This window comes from Caloenas nicobarica, chromosome 6 (genome assembly GCF_036013445.1).
Source record: "Caloenas nicobarica isolate bCalNic1 chromosome 6, bCalNic1.hap1, whole genome shotgun sequence".
NCBI classification, from domain to species: domain Eukaryota; kingdom Metazoa; phylum Chordata; class Aves; order Columbiformes; family Columbidae; genus Caloenas; species Caloenas nicobarica.
This window is the reverse complement of record NC_088250.1, coordinates 30,111,768-30,136,839: the sequence shown is the minus strand read 5'-3', so window position 1 is coordinate 30,136,839 and position 25,072 is coordinate 30,111,768. Positions and strand designations below refer to the sequence as shown.

Here is a 25,072-nt window from a genome sequence, read left to right as displayed (position 1 = left end):
AAACAACCAACAACAACACAAAACCACCCCAACCAAACAAGCAAAAAAAACCCAAAAACACCCCAAAAAACCTGCAAACAAACTGAGCCAACCAAACAACTAACAAACACCACTTTACTAGACAAAACTAGCTGGTTCTGAAATGCTCAATGGCTTTTAATAGTTTTCAGCTCAAACAGAAGAGGGAACTCAGAGCCTGCATTACAGAAGCTTGAGGAATGCTCTGCCCTGTGAGAAATGAAGAAAAAGCCCTTTGGTTTTAACCAGCATGTACAAAAGGATGGTGCAAAGAAGAGCCAAAGAACTCCTCTGGTAGGGATGTAAAGGACTTTGCTGGCACCATTAGCTCAGAGAGATTCTTCATGGCACTAGTGAAGTTTCAGTAGAAAACGGATGGACCAGCCACCTGCAAACAGGCAAGACCATTTAGTTATTTTATACAGAGAGGACAGGTGCTCAGGACAACCTTTGGGAGGAAAAATGAAAGAAAACCAGTGACATTAGCTCCAAAAGTAAAGCCACAGCCAGCAGATAGCAAAGGATGAAATGCAAAGGTTACCCTGGCTGGCTAATCCCCACAAAAGGGACTGGCTGGTTAAAAAATCTGACCAATCCCTGGTCACATGAGGTATGTGATTTTTGGAGGAGTGGGAGACCTGAATTTGAGGAAAACTTCCAGGAAAGTCCTCATGGGTGGGCAGAGTGGAAGAACCCCAGCCTCCCAGGCAGCGATGAGGCGGAGGGACCACGCAGCTCCCTGGCCAGCCCTGAAATAACAGGGCAGCTAGGACACTGGCCATGGATGAGAAAGAAGGAGGGAAAAGCAAATTAAATGCATTCTATGTAATGAGGGAACTTTCTTCTACTTGCTCTGCAGATTTTGGTCTGTATAAAGTGTCAGCAAGCGAAGGCGGCGCTGACACACCACAAATGGCGCACGGGTGGTCTGGTCAGCACTGGGACCTGGGAGCTGCAGCCCCTGAGAGGTGTTCAAGCATCCTCTGGCCTCTGCTGAGCCCAGGCACAGCCCTGCACATGGAGAGCTGCCGTGACTGACAGCAGCTTGCCTGTCTGAAAAGCAGCAGGTCCTGGCACCTGCTGAATTCCTGCTGCTGGCCTGTTCCACCTCTAACATGGACAGGAAAAATCCATATTGGCACAGCATCTCGGAGCCATTCCCGTCTTTGGTGAGGACAGCATGAAGGCCGACATGGAGAGTGTCTTGATGCACTGGTTAAACAGAGAAAGTGCCCAAACAAAGGTTTCAAACAGCTCCAAGCAGATTTGGGTAGAGTCAGATCTCAAAGCAACCAAATTCACTTCCACTCAAAGAAACTTCCTTTGCAGGTAGGCACATAACACAGAGAGGTCTGGGAGATGCTGGTTATCTGAGACCTGGTCACCGTGGCTGGCAAGTAGATGAAGAAGGAGCAGAAAGTGCCACGGACAAGCAGCACTGGCACAGGTCCCTGTGCTGGGAGGAGCAGCTCTGCCAGCACCCGGCTCTGCTCCTCACCCAGCAGATTCAGAAACTGAAGCCTGGCAGCACCACAGTAATCACAGGATCATAGAATCATTTTGGTTAGAAGACACCCTTGAAATCGAGTCCAACCATAACCTAAATCTAGCACTAAACCATGTCCCTAAGAACCTCATCTATGCCTCTTTTAAACACCTGCAGGGATGGTGACTCCACCACTTCCCTGGGCAGGCTGTTCAGTGCTTCGCAACCCTTTCTATGAAGAAATATTTCCTAATATCTATTTCCTCTAGTCCTATCACTTGCTACTTGGGAGAAGAGACCAAGCTCCACCTCTCTTCAGCCTTCTTTCAGGTAGTTGCAGACAGCAATAAGGTCTCCCCTCGGCCTCCTTTTCTGGAGGCTGAACAGCCCCAGTTCCCTCAGCTGCTCCTCATCAGACTTGGACTCCAGACCCCTCACAGGGGGTGTTTCAGCATAATATTGATGCTAGTTTTTAAAACAGCCTGGTCAAGCCTGGGAAGGCCACAGAGCCAGCCTCACCGACACCAGCAGTTTCTGTGCCAGCACTGCTGGCAGAGGAGCTGGCCCCGCTTCTCTGGCTACCACATCCACGCTGACGTGAGATCTGTGGTTGCTGATGCAAGATCTGTGGTTGCTGATGCAGCCCACTGGCCACACACTTGTACTGTGAGGAACCAACCTGAGTGGCTTTCTCCATCTTCTCTACAAAAGACAGACTCACAAACTGACTGGGGGGTGACGCTGTGGCTCCAGAGCCTCCAGCACAAGTGGGAGGCTGGAAAGACCAGCCTGACCACAAATAATGTATAAACAAAGGCCAGCTAAAGCAGGCCGCGGCCACCAAGGGCCACAGGCAGCAGAAATGGACACTCCATGGCTCGTAACAGCAGCATGTCAGTCCAGGGGCCCCTGCAGCTTGGCGCAGCACAACACACAGCTGACTGGGGGCAGAACAGATCGGAGGGGCACAGAGATGCTGGATTACCCCGCCGCTTCTGAACTGATTTGCCAACAGAAGACACACAGGATCATACGATGCTGTGACAAGAGGCCAGAGCCAAAGCAAGCCAGGGCAGATGCCTTGTTGCCAGCAGACATTTGGCTCTGTGTGATATCTCCCCAGACATGGTGGTCCTGTGGGCAAGCAGCTTTTCTGGCTATAAGAAAGTAGGCAGCCTCACACAGGATGGGCTGTTGCTGGCAGTAGAGAGGCTGAATGAGAGGAGGAATAAGCAAAGTGCTGAGGGCTGGCAAAGTCATCAGGGAGAAATCCAAGTGACTTCTGGGGAGAGAAGATCAGCACATGGGAACGAGGGGCATGGCTGCTAGAGAGGGGAGTTGTCTGGAGCCAGCTTGGGAGTCTGCAACAAGAGGAAAACCAAGTTGCAGCTTGGGAAGCGTGAGTGGCTTCCACAGTCAGTTCAGCTTCTTCACCTTACACACGTGGGTAGTTGAGCAGGACAGGCCAAGCAGACTGAACAACATATGCAATGACAAAAATAATCTAAAAAGTGGTGCTTTCTTGATTTTTGTGTCTTAAACTTGGCTGCTGGTTGCCACACTGCTGGATTCCAGCTGCAGATCTTCATTGCTCAGACTGAACTGCTACGTTCTGGTTTAGGTTTTAACTTTCTATAAGCATATTAAAAACTTAATTAAGCACTAAACCAGTGCTTTAGCAGGGGTTTTTTTGAGACTTTTGCTATTTATCTTGTTGATTTAGTGCCAGAGTTAGGTTATGGTTGGACTCGATGATCCTGAGGGTCTCTTCCAACTGAAACGATTCTATGACTGCAAGTCTCTCTGGCTGAGCCCTGCAGGAAAACTGTTAAAACTATTCATTAAAAACAGAGATCAAAGTTTATCAGCTGATGATGAGAACCTGTAGTGTGGCTGCTCTGCATCCTGACAATCTTCTGATCTACAGATACTAGAGGCAGATTTATGTTGATTCGCTGGTAAAACACAGCATGGAAAGACCTTGAGAAGATGCAGCAGCTCCTTGATTCAAAACTCACTAAGAAACAACTTGTTTAATTCCTTGTTGCAAAGAAAGAGGGATTTTAAGTAAAGCAATTATTTTTCTTCATGCAATTTCTGTAATGCAACATGAGTCCTTCTCAAGGCAAAATGCTTAATAGTGTTCCCCGTTTTTATCTTTCTGGGAAGCACTTTGCAAGTGATGAATGAGAGTCCTTGCTTTACAAAGCACTTGGTCGGCTCTGACACTGATGCAACGTCACAGATCATGCTTAGCCAGCTTCACTGGGGTTTTTCTTGTTGGTTTGCCCTTTTTTTTTTCTCCCCCCCTCTAGATTTCTGGGGAAATCCAAAGGTCCCACAACATCTACCTGTACGTTACAGGATTATTGCACAGGTTAACGTGAAAGACTAGTGTAAACTCAGCTATCAACATGCAAAACCCTGGCCAGATCTGTCAGCTTCTGAGACCAGAAACATCTCTTAAATGCTGTTTTCAAATTATATCACAATAACAAATATAGTGATAAAGAAATGCAGAGTCTCGTACCATCCGAAATTCAGCAACTGTGGTATTTGTCATAGAGCTGATCTCCCAGGTTTAAGCTGCTGGTTTTAGAAAGTGTTTCTTGTAGCTATGCAAAGAAATACAACACAGACATTATTCCTCTTTGTGCGGTGCTGGCTAAAACTGCCCATTAACCACCCCAAACTGTAACTCTCCCTTCTGTGCTACTGCCATCTGTAATACACTGTCAGCTGTTTTTTCTGTCCCCAGGGGAAGCCAGGGTGGTGGCTGCCAAGGATAGTGGGGGCATCACCAGGAACACAGCTGCCTCCTCCTCCAGTCGCTGCAGACCCACCAATGCAGGTCTCTATGCTGGTTTTTGCAATACTCCGGAAAAAAAAATTAAATTCTCAAGCCATGAATGACTAACTCCCCCGATGGCCTTCCACCACCAGTTAGTTAGGAAAGTGCTTTTCTGAAAGTTCTGAAGCCATCCACTATTTAATCATCTGAGCTTTCCACTTCTACCATCTCATTTTCTCTCCAATTAATTCAACGCAAGGAATTTCAGCTGTTCATTGAGGAGCTGGGAAGACCTTGACCAAATAACCCTTTCTTTCCTCCCTGCCCGTCAGTCTCCAGCCCCCTTGCACAGTGTCTCATACCAAAGCCAAGGCCAGTGACGACTTTTCTTTCACCCACTCCTGTTTCACCTTCACAATAAAACTCACAACCAGATCACTGGTCAGGAAAACCACATCTTGCACCAGGGCAAGCCCTGCCCCAAGCTACCTTGCCTGGCCCCATTTGGGTCTCCAAAGAGGAACCAGCTCCTGTTTCTGGCCAGGCTCCTGTGTCCCAGCCAGCGCTGACAGCACACACCAGCTGCATCCGAGCCAGTGCCATGCAGCCCTCTCAGCACCCATCTTCTGGAATCCTCCAAAACTCATCTTCTGGAATGGCAGGGCTGTGAGGAAAGGGAAGAAAAAAAATAGATGCAAGCCCCTTGAGCTGCACAAAGCAGCTTGCCACCTAAAGGCATTTGACTGCCTCAGGAGAGAGGTAAATTTAAGGAACCTACAGCCAAGAAGTTGTTTTGCTGAGTTTGAAATCTCATTTTTATGCTTATCTCATGCAAAGCTGGAAATAACACTGGCCACACTTACAACCTGCTAAGGGGAAAAACACATTGAATTACAGACAGTGCAACTGAAGGGAAATTTGCTGCACAAAAAGACTTTATCAGAAAGCATCCTTCAGAAAAACATACAAATACACGTATTTCCACAGTGAAGCCAACCCCCTGCGGACTCCATGAAGGCTTGTGCAGCAACACACCTACAGATCCCCAACAGCTCATTACTGACCCTTAGCTGGAAATGATAATTTCTGTAGGTCAGCCTCCAAAACAGCTGGTGTGAATTTTCCCTAATCTGCTCCAGGGTGAACTCCACCAACAGCCTAAGACTCCCTTCAGTGTCAGGCAAAGCTGAATAGGCAGCAGGCTGCTGTTTCTCTATAGGGGTTCACACAGCTTTGCATATATTGTCACTATTTTGGCTTCCCCCTCTGATCCTGAATCAAAGAATTGGGAGGAATAAGGAACGTTGTTCTAAGAGCAGGTGTTAAGAGTTGTGCACAGCCTCATCTCTGAGCTGACTGTATGGAAGAAAACCCCACAGACCTCTGTGCTCCACAGGTTCAGGCCCTATATCTTTGATCCAGTCTTGAGTTCATTTTAAAAAGTGATGAAAGGGCCCTGAGGATGGAGTTGTGGCTTTAAAATTGCTATGCTAAATGTGCTATTTTGCCACCTTCTCCAGCTACAGCAGGGGCAGCTCTTCATTACAGCCCCCACCTGCTCCTGGCTGCTCGTCAGCATGCCTGGTGGAAATCCCTCCAAGCTGCTGGTGCGTTTCAAATAAATGGGTCAAATCAGCAAAATCCTACAACTGCAGCTGAAACAGTGGGGAAGGATCACACCAGCAGCCCCAGCAGGGGACAAAGCATTCAAGAGGTGATGATGAGCTGGTGGGAAGTAGTAACTCTGTCAGCTGGAAGAGAAACGTGAACAGAGCCTTGCACTCGCCTGGGCAAGCAACTCCACAGAGGAGCTGCACAAGCAGCCCCCAGCCTCATGTTAGCACTTTATTTATAGCATTGCTTTCCTGTTCATAACCTTCCCAACTGTGAATTGCAATTTTTCTCCCCCTAGCATTATGGTGATGGTTAGGAACATGGAGAAGTTTGGAAAAGGGCAATCTGGCATCAGGAATCTAAAAAGCAGATACAGATGACATCCTAAATGTATCTTTTATGAGTTTGGAATGGTTCCTTTAAATTAAGCTCAGAGTGTGTGACAGCTTCTGGTAGTGCTGCCAGTAAAGAAATAAAACATAAAAATCAAGAGGTTCTTGGGCATGTGTAGTCTTAAAGATCATGTCCTCTGGACACCTTGCTTTCCCTCCTGCCACTCTGAGCTGTGATGCACCAAGTGCTTCCCAAGAAAAGTGCTCCAATAATTTTCAATTGTCTCTTCACCACATATGCCCTCAAACCCCAACACACTTCCAAATTCAAGGCTTATAAAAAATTAAATGCTCCAATAATTCTAAATTGTGTCTGTTCAGTGCTACTGGAGCCTGTCCATTCCTTCAGTTTGGGAATTTTTGTTTTGTTTGCAGGGGGCAGGAAGAAATGCTTTCTATTAGTACTTCAAATTGGATGCTGGTCAAACAGCATCATAGCAGAATGATTCAGCAGGCTCTGAGCTGATTCACAGTGTGCCATAAAACAGGATTAGGAAAACAACAATGCCTGGAGGAGAAAGAAGCCAGACAAAGAATGACAGCAGGAGAACAATACCAGAAAGGAACAGAGGGAATAATCCTCACTTGGCTTCTGAGGAGCAGGTTGGATGACCTAATAGATGGCTTTGAGTGCCCTTCATTCCCCACTGAGTCACAGAGTTTGGCTGCCCAGATCCAGCAACCACAGCTTAATAAATGACTTTGCATTGACTGAACCACATGAAGCGTTTCTGTGTGCACGCCACAGCCTGGTGTCATTTATCTGAGACCACAGTCCTACTCGGGCACAAGACCCAAAAGCTATTTCACAGCAGGCAGGAGCTTATGCAGAACTCGTGGTGGAAGTTCGTGATCACTTGGGACAGGAAGCAAAGGAAACAATCTGAGGTTGCAGGTCTTCTAGTTATAAACCAAAAAGTGGGGCTTTCTCAGTCTTACTCAAGATCACACTCAAGGTGGCACATCAAAGTAGCAGAGATGTCAAGCTAAGCATATTCTCTGGCACTATCCTAAACAGGAATGAAGATAAATTTGTGTTTCATGATCTCCTGAATCAAAGCACTAGTGACCACCTATGGCCAATGCCACGATGCAAGAGGAAACATCATTTAAAATCTATTCTCCGTGAACGTGAAGATCTTATTGGCCACCTTGTTGTAAAATAGGCCATAACTGTTATAACTGCGGCCTTGGAGCAACAGGTGAAGGCAGGGAGTCTCTTAGGAGTTTTAGTAGGTCAGCAATGCTTGAATTACTTCTATGCAGAACATGAAATCTCGGCTTCACGCAAGCGAGGAAAATCAGAAAATTATATCACAATTCCAATAAAATAGCTAGATCCAAAGTTTGGTAGAGAGACACAACAACAGAGGGGAAAAAGAAACATCTCCTATGCCATGGTTTCCTTGTGTAGGCAGAAAAAATGATAAAGTGCATCCTTGTTTAACTCACTGCAGGATGCCTGGAATTTTATAGAAACTGCTGCAACATGTCTCCCAGGGGAGAATAACTGAAGCATGAGATAAGAAATCAGCCATATCCTAACAGTGGCAGGTGCTGTAAAAGGAAATGCCCAATAAAGGCTTAATATATAGAAAGATGACAAATAACTGTCTGGATTTCTGAAATAAGAAAGCATAAACCAATTCTGTAATCGTATCTAATCAAAGAACATCATCAGTTGCTAAAAACTTATGGGAAAAAATGGGTATTGGACAAATGGTTGCATGAATATCTTCTTCAGTAGTGTTTTGGGAATATTTTAGCCTGCAGAATTTAATTCCCTGTTATTACTTCTGAGCCTGGAGGCAAAAGTCATAAATCAGGACCATTCATAACACGCAATAACAGGGTGAAATACTCATAAGGAGAATTACATTATTAAATCCTTTGGGATTGTGTGTAACACTTCCAGTCCTTGATGACAGCATTAAAAATTCTTCTGTCAGTAACATCTATTCTTCCCTAATTCCTATTCTGGGTGTTCATTATTTTCTCCCAACATCTCCAATTTTTGCTGTCATATGACATTCCTTCCACCCTTCCTCCCTGCTGCCCTAAATATAAGTTTAGAACAAAATCACAGGAAAGCATTCCATGGTTAGAAACAATGGGCAGGTTTTAAATTACACTGTATTTACTTATAAGGGCTTTTAATACCAGAGGAGATTTCCCAGAGAGTTTTGCTCTGATTTCAGGACCCCCATTGTTTTTATAGAGGGCTATTTGGTCCCATTTAGAAGGTGGCTACATTTTGAGTAATAAAGACTGCAATGCTATAAAATAAAATAACGTTGTACCCACGCTTCTTTTACGCTCCCATCTACTGAGTTAAAAAATAAAAACAATCCCAGTGTTAGAGTTTTGTTTTCTGAGTAACGAGACTAATCATGTTTCCTCTGCTTGCAGTTTCTCTCTTTTCTTCCTTTTCTTCCAGGTCCTTCGGATCCACACTGACATAGAAATATCCCATGATGGAGAAAACAATGCACACAGCAAAGAGGAGAACAGTGAACAAGACAAATTCAGCCCACTGGGAAAGAAAAAAAGAACAACAGGTCAGGAGACCCCAGACTCTCAGTCCAGAGGATTTCTCTGCACTTCCAAGTGCTTTTTAAAGGGCTGGGTAAAAACTACTTTTCCACTTTCAAGATTGCTTACATGATAGGAACTTTCTCATCCTGTTTGCTGGTAAACTCATTTACACATAATGTAATTATGAATATGTGATATGCCTTGAAACAAACCAGTTAAATTGGACTAGTTTCATTAAATCTTTTCTTACAAATCTGTCCCGACTCGAACATGCCTGTCCGGGCTTTTTGCCCACAAAATGCCTTTGGTAGAGGCAGTTTCATGCCAGCCAGCAACAAGCCCCTGTTCACACCTTGATGCCACCATCCCAGAAGTCTGATAGCCTGAATTTAACAAGCTCTGCACCACAACCTGTCTGTGCAAGCCCGACACCTCAGGGGTGCCACAGGTAGCTGGCCCTGAAGGAGTCCCAAGCTGGACAGCCGAGGAGGCTCCTGCCCACTTCCTAGATGGACAGAGACAAGCTGCCTTTGGTGAGCAACTGCAGCACATGGTTGGCATCGTGTCCAGGCTCCAGGCCCAAATCCAGCCTGCTTGCCTGGAGCTGAGCTCCAGCAATGTCACCACACTGCAGGTCACAGCATTGTTGACTGCCACTGGGAGGCTCAGGGAAAGCCACTGCTCCAGAGGGCATCACTGCTGGGGACAACGCAGAGCCCTGGCTGGGATCTGCTGTGTGCAGGCTGCCACCGCTCATTGCAGAAGCCTGGGCTGTGTGGAGAAGCTCTGCCTCTAGGACACAGACATCCAGAAGCACCATCTAGGGCTTGTTTTAAAGTATTACCTCTGTTTTAAGAGCTGAACCATACCTGTGCCATTGGTGCAGCCTGGGCAACAACGAGCACAAGGGTATTCCCAATGGCCACCGTGAGCAGCCAGCCCGCCTGCAGCACCGACTTCATGCTGGCTGGAGACTGAAAAGAGGAAAAGGGCCTGATCAGTGGGTGTCACACTGTGCCCTTCTGCCCTGGTTCACCCTTGCAATGTCCTATCTGGTGTAGGTGTTCCCAGGCTCAGTTTAGGAGAAGATAGTGGAATTTCCTCTGTGCAGAGTGGTTAATCTCTGTGGTCAGTCTCAACGCTGCATCCAAGGAGCTTGTGAAACATGTCCTCCAGAAGGACACATGATGATGATGATGCTGTGGCTGCAGAGCTGGATCCTGATCATCCCCAGCCTACATAATCTGAAATTGTTAGATCAGTAAGCCCAGGGAGCCCCAAAAGAAGCCCTGCAGCTTGGAGTCTGGTGCCATGTGGCTGTAACACGTTTGGAGAAGAGACTGGATCTTGATGTTAGGCTTCCTGCTGATGACAAATTTTCCACACCACATGACACATTGTCCCACTGTATTAATGGCCCTTGTTAATAAACATCTGCACTTTGCTCCAAGGATAAATATAAGTAGCTTTAGCTTTTTGATTTTGTAATGTCTCAGTCCTCTCTCCTCACAAACAACACAGTATACCACAATTAAATCATCCCTCGCACACTCGTTACCCTTTGTTACAGACTCGGTTAGGCTTAGACTCCTTCAATCTCTCAGCTTAAAGCAGGTTCCAAGCCCCCATGCCACTCCGTGGTCCTTGAGATACCTTTGCCTTTCTATCTCTGGAAAATACCCACTACAAAATATTTCACTGAGAGAAAAGTCTGATATTACAGTATTCAGAAATTTCACATTAAAATGCATTTTTATGCAGTTCTTTTCTATGTTCTCCACTTTACCAGAAAAGGAGTTTCCTGAATATAACTGAGAATGGGTATCTTCAGAGCATGAATTAATTTAGCTTAAGGACACCCAGCAAGTGGTGTTATAATCCAAAGTTTAGCTGAAACACAGATAACATTGTCAATAAGCATCATGCCAAAGGACATATTACAAGTCAATGGCAGATGCAGGAATAAATTCTGAAGTCTAATTGTAAGCCCCTTATCTTTAAATGGAGTACCTGAGAATAGGAGAAGGCCAGACCTGTGATGGAGAACATCACCTCCCCAGCAGATATCAATAAGTATTGTGGTATCTGCCAAGCCATATGGACATTGTTGGGTTTGATGTCTTCTGACTTCCATGTCTTAACAGCACCTCCAGAAACCTAGTGGGAAAATAAAGGTACATTGATTAGCCGCTTAAAGATCAGATCCTTCTTAGCCTGGACCCCTACAGCCAGTTTACTAAAATGAAATTTTAAGTAAAGGTGGAAGCAAAGCTCTGCCCTGGAAGCAAATCTCTGGTTCTGGTCCCTGCCATTTCCAAGCCTGTTGGGAACGGGCTGACTCCTGCATCCCAGCTCATTCATGTCAAGAGTTGCATGAGTTGTTGCAAACAAACAAGTTGCCTTTGTAGTGGGGCTGGGAAAAGCCTGTGGGGTACTTGTGCAGGGCCAGTGAACTGCTGCTATCCCCAAGGCCAGATGAGGACAAGAGGATAAATGCTCATTGCATCCATGTGGTCACTGTTCCCATTTCATCAGCACTGTACAGCTCCCCTACAATAACTCTAACACCCAAAACGAATCCAGGTCAAGAGTAACAGAGACTGCCCCATGGCAGATATATTCAGATAGTTATGGTAACCGTATTCCTAATTATTTTTGTTTGCTTCTCCGGGTGTAATTAATATTGCCTCTGATGGAGATAGGTGGAGAGAGATTTGACAAGCAGCCAGAAAAACACTAGGCTGAAATGATTTCAGGCAGAACACCCCATGTTTAAGAAGAGTACTTGGTAAAATACAAGGGGTGTTTACGAGACCTACTTAATCACCATGCTGGGAGGCAAATCAAGAGACTGTATTTTAGCAGGCTAAAAGGGGTGAGAGGAGAGCTGTGCATTGCTCTTTAGCCCATAAAGAAATGTCACAAGCACCATACTATAATTGCACACTGAGGAAGGCTGGGTGGAAGGCAGCATCCCCATGATTTAGATATCACAGTTCAGCCACATTAGCAGACTAATATATTGCATTCTTGTTTCTTCCATATAGCACTCCTGGCAGAGGAGCAGCACTCAGTACATACCACTGCAATAATTAAAAATGATCTTGGTCTCAGATCAAACTCACTCTCTACACAAGGAGGAAACCAAAGGGAGAGAGATGGAAAAACAGAGGGTCAAAAAGATTAAAGGATTAGCACAGGGTCCAGGAGGGCTGTGGCACAGAGCCACCCCAGAGCAGCCATGGCTACTGCAGGGACTTCTGTAAATGGGACCAGGAACTGGAATCCTTGCTTTCAGTGAAATGGGATATAACTACCTCAACTGGCCCTGACTCAGTTGCATTAGAAGAGGCTCTGGGGCAATATTCTTAGTGTAATATTCTTCATGCAACTTCTCTACTCGGTTTCTCATCTGGTAAAAGAGGCTTGCAGCCATGGAGGAAGAGTCTGGCCAACACCACTTCAAATGTGTATGTGTTTTATGTACATAAATCTCTGCACTCACAGATGGCAGCATCTGCCTGTTCCCTCCAGGACCATGCCTCCCACTCCAGCTACTGAAGAAAAAAAAAAAGGCAAGCCAGGTGCTTTGCAGCTATATTTCTTCCCCTACGTATTTGGACTCTGCAGACATGAACAGCTCCCATTAATTGCCCAGCAGGGAGATGTTACTGCCAGGAAGCAGCTGACAGCACTTTGCTCTGCTCATCACAACACAGTAGTCAAAGTCCCAGAGGGCAGCTTAGCAGTGTGTCCTGTCACACCTGGTTTGTCTGTGTGCCCGTGTAGTGGAAAGGTTAAAATAGGAGCTAAGCTGATCATGTTCATCTCCATGGCTCCTGCCAGCTGGACCAGGGTTGGATCAGTGTGCCTAAGAGGCTGGCAGGCAGGGAAAGGAATCCACCCTCTCAGCAGTGCTCACACCCCATCAGGGCTAGGTTCATAAAACCATGCCTTGACTTTACGCTAGGCTCCACATGAGCTGTACAGACAATGAGAGGAGGAAAAAGAGATGGTCCATCTCACCAACCTCCTCCCTCAACAGTTTGTCCCTCTTCCCTCCATGCACAATCCACAAGTCTTGGAAGATCGGTAAGTTAAATGCAAGGATGCAGCAGACTGTGCAGAGTTTTTCAGGAGTGAGGTACCACCAGATACAGTATTTTAACGACAACAAACCCTTGGCAGACAATAATAGTTCTTCACAGTGTGATAGGTCAGTGTTAACTGAACAAGGGTGGCATGAGACCAGCACAAACCACAGATCACACGATTTTCCACAGAGGATCTCCGTCAAGGAAAAGACCTTACTTCTTGTTTAGCCCATGAGATCTGACAAGATCACAGTCTAAAGTGGAATGAGTACCCACCCACCTCACTTATGTAGGTGCCAAAATGTTTTATTGGCCCTTGTATAATGGACTGAGAGGCAGGGTGCAGAGAGCAAGTGAGAGTCACAAACATAAGAACAAAAGCACTGCCAGAGACTAGAACAGAAGGAGCTTGTTACCGTCAGAGACACTTACGTTAGTTATCACAAAGGTGTATGATGCGCCGAAGTCAAGCAGCCCGAGCTCCAGGGTGAATTCTCCCATTTCAGTTATGCATTTTCCATTATTATATCTAGATACAATGATGAAATACAGTATTTCCCAGTTAGTCCCACAGACAAAGAACACAGAGCCGTCAAACAGGCCTCTAAAATGGGGCAAAGCTGCAGTCATGTTTATGTCAGATGACTAATCTTTCAAGAAACATGTGGGCACCGACTGGAGTTCACCTAATGACCTAGGCTACTGCTAACATTTTTAAGTGGTTTCTGCTTCTTCCTAGCACTGATTTTTTCCCCTTCAGGTTTAATTTCCTTCCAAAGTTTTCTCCACTCCTTGAGGAACTGTGGGCCAGAGGAGTTAGCCAGGCTCACACAGCCTTCAGGAAATTAGACGCATGCACCCACAAGCCATTTTATTTCCTTTCAGTAGAGCAAATTAGCCTTCATATTTGTTCTTCTGATTTTGGATGCTTGAGATAGCATAGAGGCTCAGCAGCATTGCCACAATGGCTGCTGCATCCTACTAAATTGCAGCAATAAATATTTTGGATGGAGCTGATGCAGAGAAAAGCCCTGAAGCTTGTTTTGAAACATTGCAAATGCCAGAAATACCCTACAAGAGCCAACTCCAGTGCTGCCAAACCAAGGCCATATGGAGTTCCTATCTAACAAGCCCAGCCTGCAAAGCCATGTAACGTTACATGATGCTACCAGCCCACATACCAACGCTTTGTAGTGTGGAATACCAACTGTCTTTTCCCAAGAGCATCCTAAGGCTAAGAGCTTGGGTCAGAGAGGATATCAAAATAGAGCATGCATCAAATGGTAGAGAGGACTGGAGCACATCCCACCTTACTCTGCTGACAGATGCACAGGAATGGCCAGTTTCTTCCCTTGGGGCCCCAATGTAATGTGAATAAAAGCTCATAGAAAGTTAAGTGCTATATCTGGACTTCTTCAAAAGGCTTTTTGGGTTTCCAAAATTCCCCCAACCCACCTCTGAGAAAAGTTGAATTATAGCCTAAATTACAATGTCATTATACTCACGTCATGGGAATAAAATTTCCGTGCTTTGTCCCTTATTGATTTTATCTTACCAAAGCCATAACAGCCACAGGAAGGGAGCTACCCCAGACACTGTTTGGAGGCTGAATCTGCTCTGCTGCATATCACACACAGAGATACTGACTTGCTGTCCTTTGGCTCGGACACTTTGCAGACTAAATGCGTGGTGCTTCTGCACACGCACAAGTGGCCCGGAGCACCTGCTCTGTGCAGAGCCGATAATTCTGCTTGTTTTACAAACATCTGCCCCCACAACCAAATGCCAAGACTATAGCAATGAAAGTTTTGCTTTTCACCTGAGAAAAGCCCCACTGTATCCAAGCAAAGGCCTCAGCAAGGACCTTCAGCACAACAAGGGAAACTTACTTGTCCCTCTCCAGCAGCAAGTACTCAGAAGCACTGTAGTTTTTCTGAACAGCAATGAACCGTTTGCTGTCAATAGTGAGGTTGACATCTTGGCTCCAACCATTAATGAATCTGCAAAGAAAGTATATTTCATTGGGTTGCCAAACAGGGCAGGAGAAGCATAATATCAGACACTCTAGAAGAAGCGTGCGCCCTCTCCCAAAGCATTCTCTAACTCCATGAGGGTGCGACAGCCTCTCCTGCAAGCTACCAATACATCCACCTGATTCGTTGCCCAGTTTTTCAAATTAAAATTAGTTTTCCCTGCTGTGTAATTTTACTCTTCTTACTTCTGCGAAAAGTGACCCTCACTTTTTGTGGGTTGGGACTTCCAGGCAATCTCTTCTCATAGACCTTCAAAGATTGCTCCATGGCTGTTGGAGAGGACAGAGTGCCAGCCCACCCCAGGAAACTATAAAGTTGTGTGTCCTGATGAGCACGTGCACCACGCTGGCATACATTCCAAGGAGGTTTTTACCAGTGGGGAAAGAGTTTTCTAGTAAAATAAGATATTTTCATCAAAACCAAAACTTTAATGGGAATGTTCAGGTTTGGTTTTTTCCTCCAGTGTTTATGTACTTTTTCACACACAAGAGACAGTTTCCTTTTGACAACTCAAAAATTGTTAGCAAAACAAAATCCTTTCATTTGATCTATGATTTAAAATATTTTGGTTTTCTGTTCTTAAAATGGGTGTGAAACCCCTGATGATAGTCAAGAGCTTAACAAAAGTAACTTTTCAGTGGAAAATTTTTTTCCTAGTGAAACCACTTAAAATTTTTGAAGGGGAAGTTTTGGGATTCTGTCAAAAATGTTCATGGGAAAATGGCACCTTGGCACAACCAGAACAGGACTGTTCATGGACTAGCTCAAATTTGGAAAGCAGACTAGCTGCTTAAGCAGAGCCCAATGCCCAGCTGAATTGTCTACGAGGATGTAAAATTGTTGCTGTATGCAATTTAGTAGGCATTTGTGCACGAGGTTGGGTGAGATAAACAAACGTCATGGGTTGGCCAGTTCGCAGAGGACAAATGGCAACAGCTCCTTTCCAGTTGCTTCTTCCTTTTCTTTCCCAAAGAGGTGGGACAAGGTGAGATGAATTTACCTCTCTTCCAAGAGAGGAGATCTTTCATGTTGCCATCTAAGCCCAGACTGTCCTAGGCAGTAAGCAGCAATAATGCTCAGCTCTGCATGGCAAGTGTGGGAGCTGACACGCTGTCAAGCCCCTGCAGCTGACACCTCAGTCTTGCATGACAAGTGTGGACTAGATTCCAACCTGAGAACATCTGGGTTATGTTACATACAGTTTGTATTCGACAAAAGCAGCTTCCCTCACCCCACCATCTCCAAATCCTCAAAAAACTCATTCCTACCTAACAGCTGCCAAACCATTTTCTGGCTTTGCTTCCAAGTCTGTAATCTAAAGAGGAGAAGAGAAAAAAAAAAAAAAAAAAAAATCAAACATATTTATTAATGCTGTCATATAAACAAGATGTAGCAGAAAATACTAGTGTCTGTGGGTTATATATGTGTTGCAAAGCCCATGGAAAGCGGCTGGGTTCTCACATGAGCTTTACATCAGGTCACAGAAGTGAAATCCTGGTACAATGAAGCCAATGACAAAGTTTCAGCTCCACCAAGTGCTTAAGATGAGATCATACTTTGTTTTCCTCATCTCCTGTGTAACAAACGCTATAGAGTTTCAGCCAGTCACCCTTTTACTGAGGCATGTAACACATTCCAAAAAATATTTGTCTTGATCTGAAGATAGCAAGGGAGCACTATCCACATTAGCCTTTTTCAATGATTAATTACAATTAAACATGGATGCCTTACTCCTACAAAACCTGCAACTGCCTAACTTTCAGACCTTGGTTTGTGGCACAGTCATAGACTTCACAGAAGCCTAAAGCCAAGAAGAACCACTCTGTTACTATTCTGATCATCGTGTATCACTCATTTTTTCCCTGACCCTCAATACTCAAAAGAGGGTTGTTTGAGGAGAGCCTATTAGGTGTACAATGCTGAAAAAAGTAAAGACGCAGCCCTGCCCTTCAAACAAAAAGAAAACATAGCAAAGCTCTTGGCTGGTAGAAATCCACAGTTGTGCCATGTCCACTTAAGCTGGAAGGATAATTTCAATTTGTTTCACACAGAAGGAACTCAGGCAAGGCAAAAGGGACCGAATCTACCTTCAGAAACTGGCTTTCTCTTAAAATTTTCTAGCCCTTTCTCCACACTTTCTTCCTGATGTTAAAACCCTGAGCTTCTGAGACCAAGGATCCAGAATTTCAGTACTTCAGTTTGATATGCTGATGTACAAATTATGTATACCCTAAATAATAAATAGCCACAGTGAATAATAAGTGTCAGAGCAATAAATAATAAACATCTTTTTTCCATAGGAGACACATGAGATTAATACTCTAGTTTGCTGCAGACAGGCCAGCCAAATTATTACTCGCTTTCATTAATGATCCCCAGAGCTCTCTACTTCATTTTCTGCCCTCTCAACAGCCCACAAATGAGAAGAAACCAATATCAGCTTGGGTCCTTCTTGGAAAACACCCTCACCTGAGTGAGGGGGCCAGATCCAGCAGCCAGGGAGGCTGGCGTGGGCCATGGCTCCTCCAGAGCAAGCCCTGCAACACAGCAGTGATGCTGGCAGTGCCTTCCTGGTGTTGCAATGCTGGAAAAGTGAGCATCGCTTACCACACTGTCTTCCGCACCTCCTTTATCTACAGCTGAGGATGATGGGTCTAATAGCACCACCCAACAGCACTGCTGCTCCTTGGTGCATGGGAACTTGTCCATGCCAGGGCAGGCATTGATTTAAGCATAGGCTGGACAGCTAGGGCAGCACAGGGAAATACTGAGGCTCAGAGACTGCATTGCTCCACGCTGTCATGGGCTTTCTCTTCTTGAGGACTGTATGAGAATCACTGTGTGAGCATCCATTTCTTAAGTTAACAGCACACAGTCATCAGGGTCAGAGGGAAACTTAACAGCATGTGACAATGAGCCCCAGGCTTCAAACCTTAGAGCAGAAAAAACCCCGATGTTAGGAAAAAATTAATTCTTAAAACTCCTCATTTTTAAAACAGTTACGTGATTTCTACCGTACAATACTGAATGCTTAGTATGGCAACCCTGCAAGGTAGGAGGCTGAGGAGCTGCAAAGAGAATTGATATTTTAACACAAGGACAGGTTCTGATGGTATTTACACACATACATACACACCTGCCACAATGTGGAATAACACCATACATCTCACGATTGTTTCTTGGGATACAGCTGCATGTAAAATATATCAGAATCTGACCCTATATGCATCCCATATGCCTCTCTCTGATTGTTGCAGCAATACACGAAAGTCCAAATGCAGCTGGCTCTGCTGCAGACCCCAGAATGAGCTTAATAATTTATTCTGTTCAGCAAAACAAATGGGTCTCCCGTGCGTTTTCAATAAACACTTGCAATAACTAAACACGGAATCATTCCACTGATGCTTTTATTCCATGCCCAGCCCTAGAGCCTCTTTAACATCTTTGCTTTATAGAATAATCTTTTGGGGAAAATGTCCAACTCTGTTTCCTCGGCTTTCTCGAGCTCTGCTGCCTAGCAGGCATGACTCTGCTCTCCCACTGCAGCGTTCACTGGATTAAAGTGTGCCCAGCAACTCTCAGATGCCATAACGCCTCTATTAATCAACCAGCAGAAATGTGTACAGATCCAGTGCCTCTAGCTAAGAGGAGTCAGGCTTAGAGCAATCAGACACTGCAACTGAGCAAATGAATTAATGAGCCCATTACCCCATTGTATCATCACAGCCATTGAATTAATACTGTATTTACACTTCACTCCCACACTCACTAAGCGGCTTGATAGGCTTCCTTCTGCCTCAAAAACAATTAAGCTGTATACTGATTTTTCCTTCACAGTGTAGTTAAAAGCAAGAGACAATCCTTGATGTCGCAGGGTGAAGCGAAGGCTCTGTTGCTCTCCATTCAATATTAATTTTGAGTACTCAGCTGGGTTCTGTGAAAAAAATACAAACTTGGTTACACTCTTTCTTCAGATGGAAAATGATCTGGCTCTTCCCACCAAGTGCAACCCTGTAAAGGGAGCCTGTAAAAAGCAGCTAACAGTCAGAGCTGCTTTCTACAGCAAAGGATCCATGTTGATCTATGTTCAGGCTGGTCAAGCCAGAGCTTGGAGGACCTTCCCTTGCCAGATGCAACCCAAAGACCAGGGTGCACCTTCTGCCCACACAGCTACCCTTCCTCTGGCCCTGCGCTGCCTCGATGGGACCACATCTAGAACACTGCAGGCAGCTGGTGGTTAATGGACTGTTGGGCTGAGTCCCAGACTAGTCTGACCTGCAAAGTAATCTAGAGGCTGAAACAGGAAACAATGCAGTGCCCATGCCCAATTAACTACCTTCCCATTTCTCACCTCCCTTGCAGCTAAATGCTTTTCAAATGCCATCCAGATCCCAGCAGCAATGCCTGATCAGAGCACCGAGAGTTGTGAGCTGAACATCTCTACATGCTCATCTCAAGACAATTATCCTTTATTCCTAATTAAAAGTGAATGTATTTAGCCATTTCCTCCTTTGCCATAGAAATATGTCTCCAAACTTTCTATTTCTGTCTCATCAACAGAGATAATGTGTTCCATTTTCAAAGCTATTCTCATACACTTCTAGGGCAGTGTAGGAGAACAAGCTCTAGTATCTGTGGGCTTTATTAGAACTTGCCTGAAAGAAAGCCCATCCTTTCTTCAATGAGATGCAATTCAGGCCTTCCAGTCCCACATATACGCTTACCTGAAAAGCCTCCACGGGCTGCTGAAACAGGTCCCGGTCTTGGATTGTCACTTGAACAGGGTTCTTTGCCAAATTCAGGACTCGAATTAAACTTTCTTCTGGGACAAGTCGAGGCATATCGGTTTCCTAATTAAAGTAAAAGGCTTTAAGTGCCATCTGTATGCTTTATTAGCACTTTAATATATCTTCATTTTTTAGCCATAAGAGTCTTCCTCTCTATAATGACACTTTTCCATCCCTTCCTCATCAGACATTGCACTCAGAGAAAACTGAATATAAATCTTCCTTAGGGAGATTTGCTCATAGTAGCTCAAGTAGCCAACCTATTGTTCCTCCCCAAAACTGCTCTTCACACCACTAAGTGTCAGGCTCCACAGCTGCTGGGCAGGTATAACAAAGTCGCTGTTTTTATTACACAGCTCCCTAGTGCCTGGATTTAACCAACTATCATATCAGAATGGAAAAAATTGTGCTTAGCTTTCAAAAGCAGTGACCAGAATAACTATTTCCCACTGCAGTCAGTGACTGGGAAAAGAATTAGGCCAGAAGCTATGCAGTTTTGCAAATCCCAGTCCAGCTCCATGCCTGTAATCGGTGCTTTTGCATCCCTTGACACGATGTTATCTAACAGCCAACTGTATAGATCTTATTCCCTGTTTTCTGAGAAAGGGAGGATGATGTCTTCAGCACAGAGGTACCCCTTGCTGTCAGGAATCATTTCCTAGAAAGAGTACTTCAATCAGTGTCAGCCTTGTACTAACTGCAGATCTAAAATATTTTTTGTTTTAAACTTCTCTTTTATTTTTCTCACTTTATTTTCTAAAGTAGCTGCCAGCAATACTTCGGAGCTATTATTGCATGGGGAGACACACTGTCAGAGAAGATAAGGCAACACCAATTTCCCTGTACCCATATGCTGCTTTAGACCAACAGGCCTGTTAAATGGTACCTAGCAAATCCCATTACTGTGGCTTTTCGCCTGCACTACGCACAGCCAAGCCAAGGTGGGCCATTCTATCCCCCTCTTTGGTAAAGCTTTTAGCGGCCTTCAGAGTAAAATTTCCATGCACAGGTGGGAGGAACATCTAACTCACCTTGCCTCTGCCTGGAGGAGTCACCCACAGCCAGAGCAGAATTTCAGTGCTCAGCCAGAGCTGCTGCTGGCGGCAATGAGAGCATTTCTTTGCTCACATAAAGAGATCAGGAAGAAGACTTGAACCCACCAAGTCTCATTTCAGCAGGAGACTTGTCAGTGGATTCACCTGAGGAACCAGCAGATGTTAATCCAGGGCTGTGTGCCAGCCACTCTAACAGAACATTTAAAGTATACATGGAAGTGTTAAAAATTAATCCTACAGTAACTTGTGAGCCAAAGGTCAGCCAAAGTCTGCAGAAGCCTGGTCACAGGCCAGAAACAAACAGTACAAATCTGCAGGGGCTAACAATGAATTTACAATAGATTTGCTGCTGTCCTGTCTAGGATGCCTGGCCATCCCTGATGCCTGTGACTACAGAAGTGACTGCAGTCACCTGCCTCAGCAGAGAATCCATTTGGCTTGTAAAAACCACATCCCCGCCTTAAAGCAGGAAAGGAAATAAATTAAAAAAAAAAAAAAGCCAAAGTCAAACAGTAAAATATAGGCAAACTACAGCAAGAAAAAGGAGAGAGAACAGACTACCTTTTAGGAATTAATCACTAGCATTAACTAGATGTCTGCCAAGCACTTTGACGATGGAAATCTAGAATACAGGCCAATATAGATGAAGGCACAGCAAAACTGCAAGGACTAGAAAGAGAGAAAGAGAGACAGAGAGAGAGACAGAGAGAGAGAAGGGAAGTAGACAAAGTAAGAATCGTCATTAGCAACTGCATCAGTATGCTTAATTGTAAAGAACACATCAAAATTATAATCAAGGAATACGATGGTTGAAAGGATTATCTAACAGGCATATATAAGAAAGTATTCCTGAGAAACCCTTTGTGCTATACTTACATTTATTTTGACTTCTACAATGGCTGCAAGTCCAAACGCCATCCCTGCAAGGATCATACCTGTTGCCATTTTCCTAATAGGTCTGTGGAGCAAATGAAAGAGGTGCCATTAAGTAAAAAAAATAAAAAGTAATTTAAAATATAGAATATCATTTCTCAGAGCCAAAGATGTGCCAAAACCATGTAATAAACTGTCCAACAGGTGGCACTGGGGATGACGTGCTCTTTAAATTGCCAATCATTTAACTTAAAACTATTGTATTATTCTGTATGAGGCCAGCACTGAGGCAAATTAAAACTGACATGCCATGAAAAAAAGCTCTTTGCTTGCAAGTTTCATATTATCGCATTCCTAGCTCTTCTAGTGGGAACAGCTCATGGCGTTATGTTAACTTGTGATGTTGGAAGGAGCACTAGAAATGATATATCTTCAAGTCCCTCTTGGGAAGGGCAAAAGAAAAGTAGCATGCTATTTAGCAACAGGAATGAGGAGAAGAAAAATGTATAGTTTGTGTCATCAATGTTCCTGACCATCTGTGGCATCATTCTGGGTTATTTCTCATGCCAATACATTTACATTTATCGAGAATAAAGAGCTTGCTTCTGAACTCAGAGCAAAACTAGTGCAACTCTACCAGAGTAACATGAGACAATCTGATATAAAGCAGAATAAAATAGGTCCAGAATGGCAGGTCCAAACTGCGTATGGAGTTGTTGAGATTTGAAAGAAATCTGGTTCTATATTCAGTGGTCTCCATTCTTTGTAGTGGATTCACATTGCAGGTTGACTGGGCTGTGGGAAATCCGGATTAGAAACACAAACTCTGCTTCTCAGATCCGTACCCTGGGATAAGAAAATATTTACTGCTTGCAATGCTGCACTGGGATTTTGTAGCACAAATTTTCACAGCTACATAAACTCAGTCCCTGCAGGCTACAGTGTTTCCACAGCCACTTGTACAGCTAAAGGTGACAGAAGCCCATGAGCATCCCACACCCAGGGGACGCAGAGTGCGTGGCACTCGGTCCTTGATGGGTGCGTGAGCTCGTGTTGCTGGGGGAACTGGTTTGTGAACCAGCCATCAGGCAGGAACTTTTCTGTTGAGCTGGGGTTCACTCCAGGGCTCACACTGAGGCAGCGTGGAGAAACACGCCTTCTGATGTGTGTCCTCCAAGCAGCAATGCTGCAGGGCTCGACAATGTCTTTATTATGTCTTTAGGTGCAAGTAATTCAGCGTGATGGGAGAGGGTCAGCAGGCTGAAGGAGAAGGCTTCTGAGGCTCCTTCCATCCCTGTTTTACCCTGGTTTTGTCTCTCCGGAATTTTAGTTCTGATTGGGTCATATGGAAATTCCCTTATGTACTTATTGGTTTAGGTTCTAGTGTGGAATCTGCTTTCACAGCACCACCTGTAGCCCACATGGGACAGTGATTTTGGCCCCATAGGGATCCTTCAGGGAGGGAATTATTTAGGAGTGATGTAGGAGATAAGGCAACGAACTTGTTGATCATATTCAAAGAGGGACTGTTCTTTACCTGCTGTCAGGCAAAATCTGTACAAATCAGAATCCAACATCACTGAATTTTCCCCTCTGGAATTTCCAGAGCCTATGGAAGAGGGTGACGCTGCCTGTTGGGGCTGAACTAGATGCAAGTACTGTAAAGGGTGAATGGAAATTTCTATTTCTTCTCCTTAAAACCTATTCTGCACACTTGCTGCAAAAGAATAAGAACTGAGGCATCTGCATTGTCCTCAAGTACTTACGTGAAATTAAATTTGCACAGGTTTATCAGCGGGTAGAGCCCAAGATCAAAAATTGGGATGAAGACAAGAATAAGAAGTGGATTTAAGAACTGCAACACAAAAGAATGGGAGTTTAGGGACTAGAAAGCAACTTTCAGTAATTAAACTCATAAAACACTGTCCTCCAGAAATAATTCCACTACAGAAAGGACACGAACAAACACTTTGAAACCTCCTTTTAAAACATAATCGTAGTTTGCATTCTGACAGCCTCTGCTATTTAGTTTTAATAGGCATGAATAAGTTTTGTTCATATCCTCCCCTCCAAGAGGTAAGCAAGCATCACTGTCCCAATTTCCCTGAAGAGAGAACTGAAACATTACGTTTTTAAGAAGTGCAAAACCCACTGACAATAGAAGCAGGTGACCTTCAGTGCTGCAGTGGGACCTTACAGCAAATCAGCAATAATGGAAACATCTTGGGACTTCAGCAGAAGAACAGGCACTGCTCTGTGAGACTGCAATTTCTCGCACTTCCACACAGCTTGGTAATCCCCCAGGAGCTATATTTCTCCTGGGACAGCCAGAGCTTGTCTGCCAGCCAGCGGTGGCAGAGCAAGAAAATACAGCATGGAAATACAAGCAGGGAGAAATGCTGTTTCAGTTTTGAATTAAGATTTCAGGGAACAGAACAGCTTTGAATTTCCCCAGAGCTGTTCACCGTAAGAATTGTAATTAACTGTGACAACACGACACTGTCTTGGAGCCTTCACATTTTCATCTGCCCTGCAGGAAGGGAGGAAGAAAACATATTTCAAGTAATATGTTCATCTCAGAGCAGGGGCATGTTAAAAGGAGACACAGCTTGTATCCTCCGCATGCCAACACTAGTTCAAGCACTACTATGATGGCATGTCTCCCCACACCTCTGCACTGTTCTGCAGGATTCAACTTCCATGTTAGGACATCCTTTGGGTCTTCTGAACTCCAAGACTAAGCTTTCAAAACAGCTAGTGAGCAATAAGGCAGAGTCCACGCCACAGCAGTCAGCAGGAACACTGCTATTACCTTCAAAAGGAGCAGAGAAAGGCCAGTGGTCCCGTAAGAAAAATTAAAAAAGAGAGAGAAAAAGAAAATACATTTCTAAAGGTTATTCCCTACCCTATAGTATCTTTTACCTGCATTTGGTCAGGCTGAAGGACATATATTCCCTGAAACAAAAAGATATTCCAAGTGATTCATAAACACCATAATATAACAGTGCATATGGCAAATAAGCAGCCAGTCCAGGAGAGGCCTCAGCAGCAAAAGTTGTTTCCTCAAAGCCTTTATGTTCGCTTTAGCAGCTGATATTGTGCTCTGGACACTTGTTGTCCAAGGACACAGTGTTTGATGAGAATAATTTTGCAGGAGGAAGCTACACTCAAACCTTGATATATGGCAGCTGGGACACAGCCTGTAACAGGTACTGAGACCCATTCTCAGACTGGCTGAGCCATGGAGCAGATGAATGGGGAGGAATGGGCATGTTAGCGTCCCAGCTGGGATCTGGGCTTAGAGCTTCCTCCTTCCTTCTGTAATGGGAAAAGACCAAATCCTGCAAGTGCTCTCAAGGTCAGGACCTTCTCTGTTGCCATTTCTTCCAAGCAC

The 25,072-nt window shown here is 44.6% G+C and overlaps 1 protein-coding gene across 1 annotated transcript in view; it reads right to left on the bottom strand.

The window, feature by feature from the left end:
• Positions 1-8,657: 8,657 nt before the first annotated feature.
• The window catches only part of SLC15A2 (solute carrier family 15 member 2), a 37,755-nt gene continuing 21,340 nt past the window's right edge, over positions 8,658-25,072 (bottom strand). Inside the window, exons 12-22 of the mRNA XM_065637924.1 lie at positions 24,601-24,633; positions 23,445-23,533; positions 21,682-21,763; positions 19,688-19,813; positions 18,733-18,897; positions 16,232-16,278; positions 14,820-14,930; positions 13,363-13,459; positions 10,847-10,993; positions 9,706-9,810; positions 8,658-8,834 (exon numbers count right to left, since the gene is read on the bottom strand). Coding sequence (XP_065493996.1) covers positions 8,658-8,834; positions 9,706-9,810; positions 10,847-10,993; positions 13,363-13,459; positions 14,820-14,930; positions 16,232-16,278; positions 18,733-18,897; positions 19,688-19,813; positions 21,682-21,763; positions 23,445-23,533; positions 24,601-24,633 — 1,179 coding nt within the window. The remainder of the gene's footprint in view (positions 8,835-9,705; positions 9,811-10,846; positions 10,994-13,362; positions 13,460-14,819; positions 14,931-16,231; positions 16,279-18,732; positions 18,898-19,687; positions 19,814-21,681; positions 21,764-23,444; positions 23,534-24,600; positions 24,634-25,072) is intronic.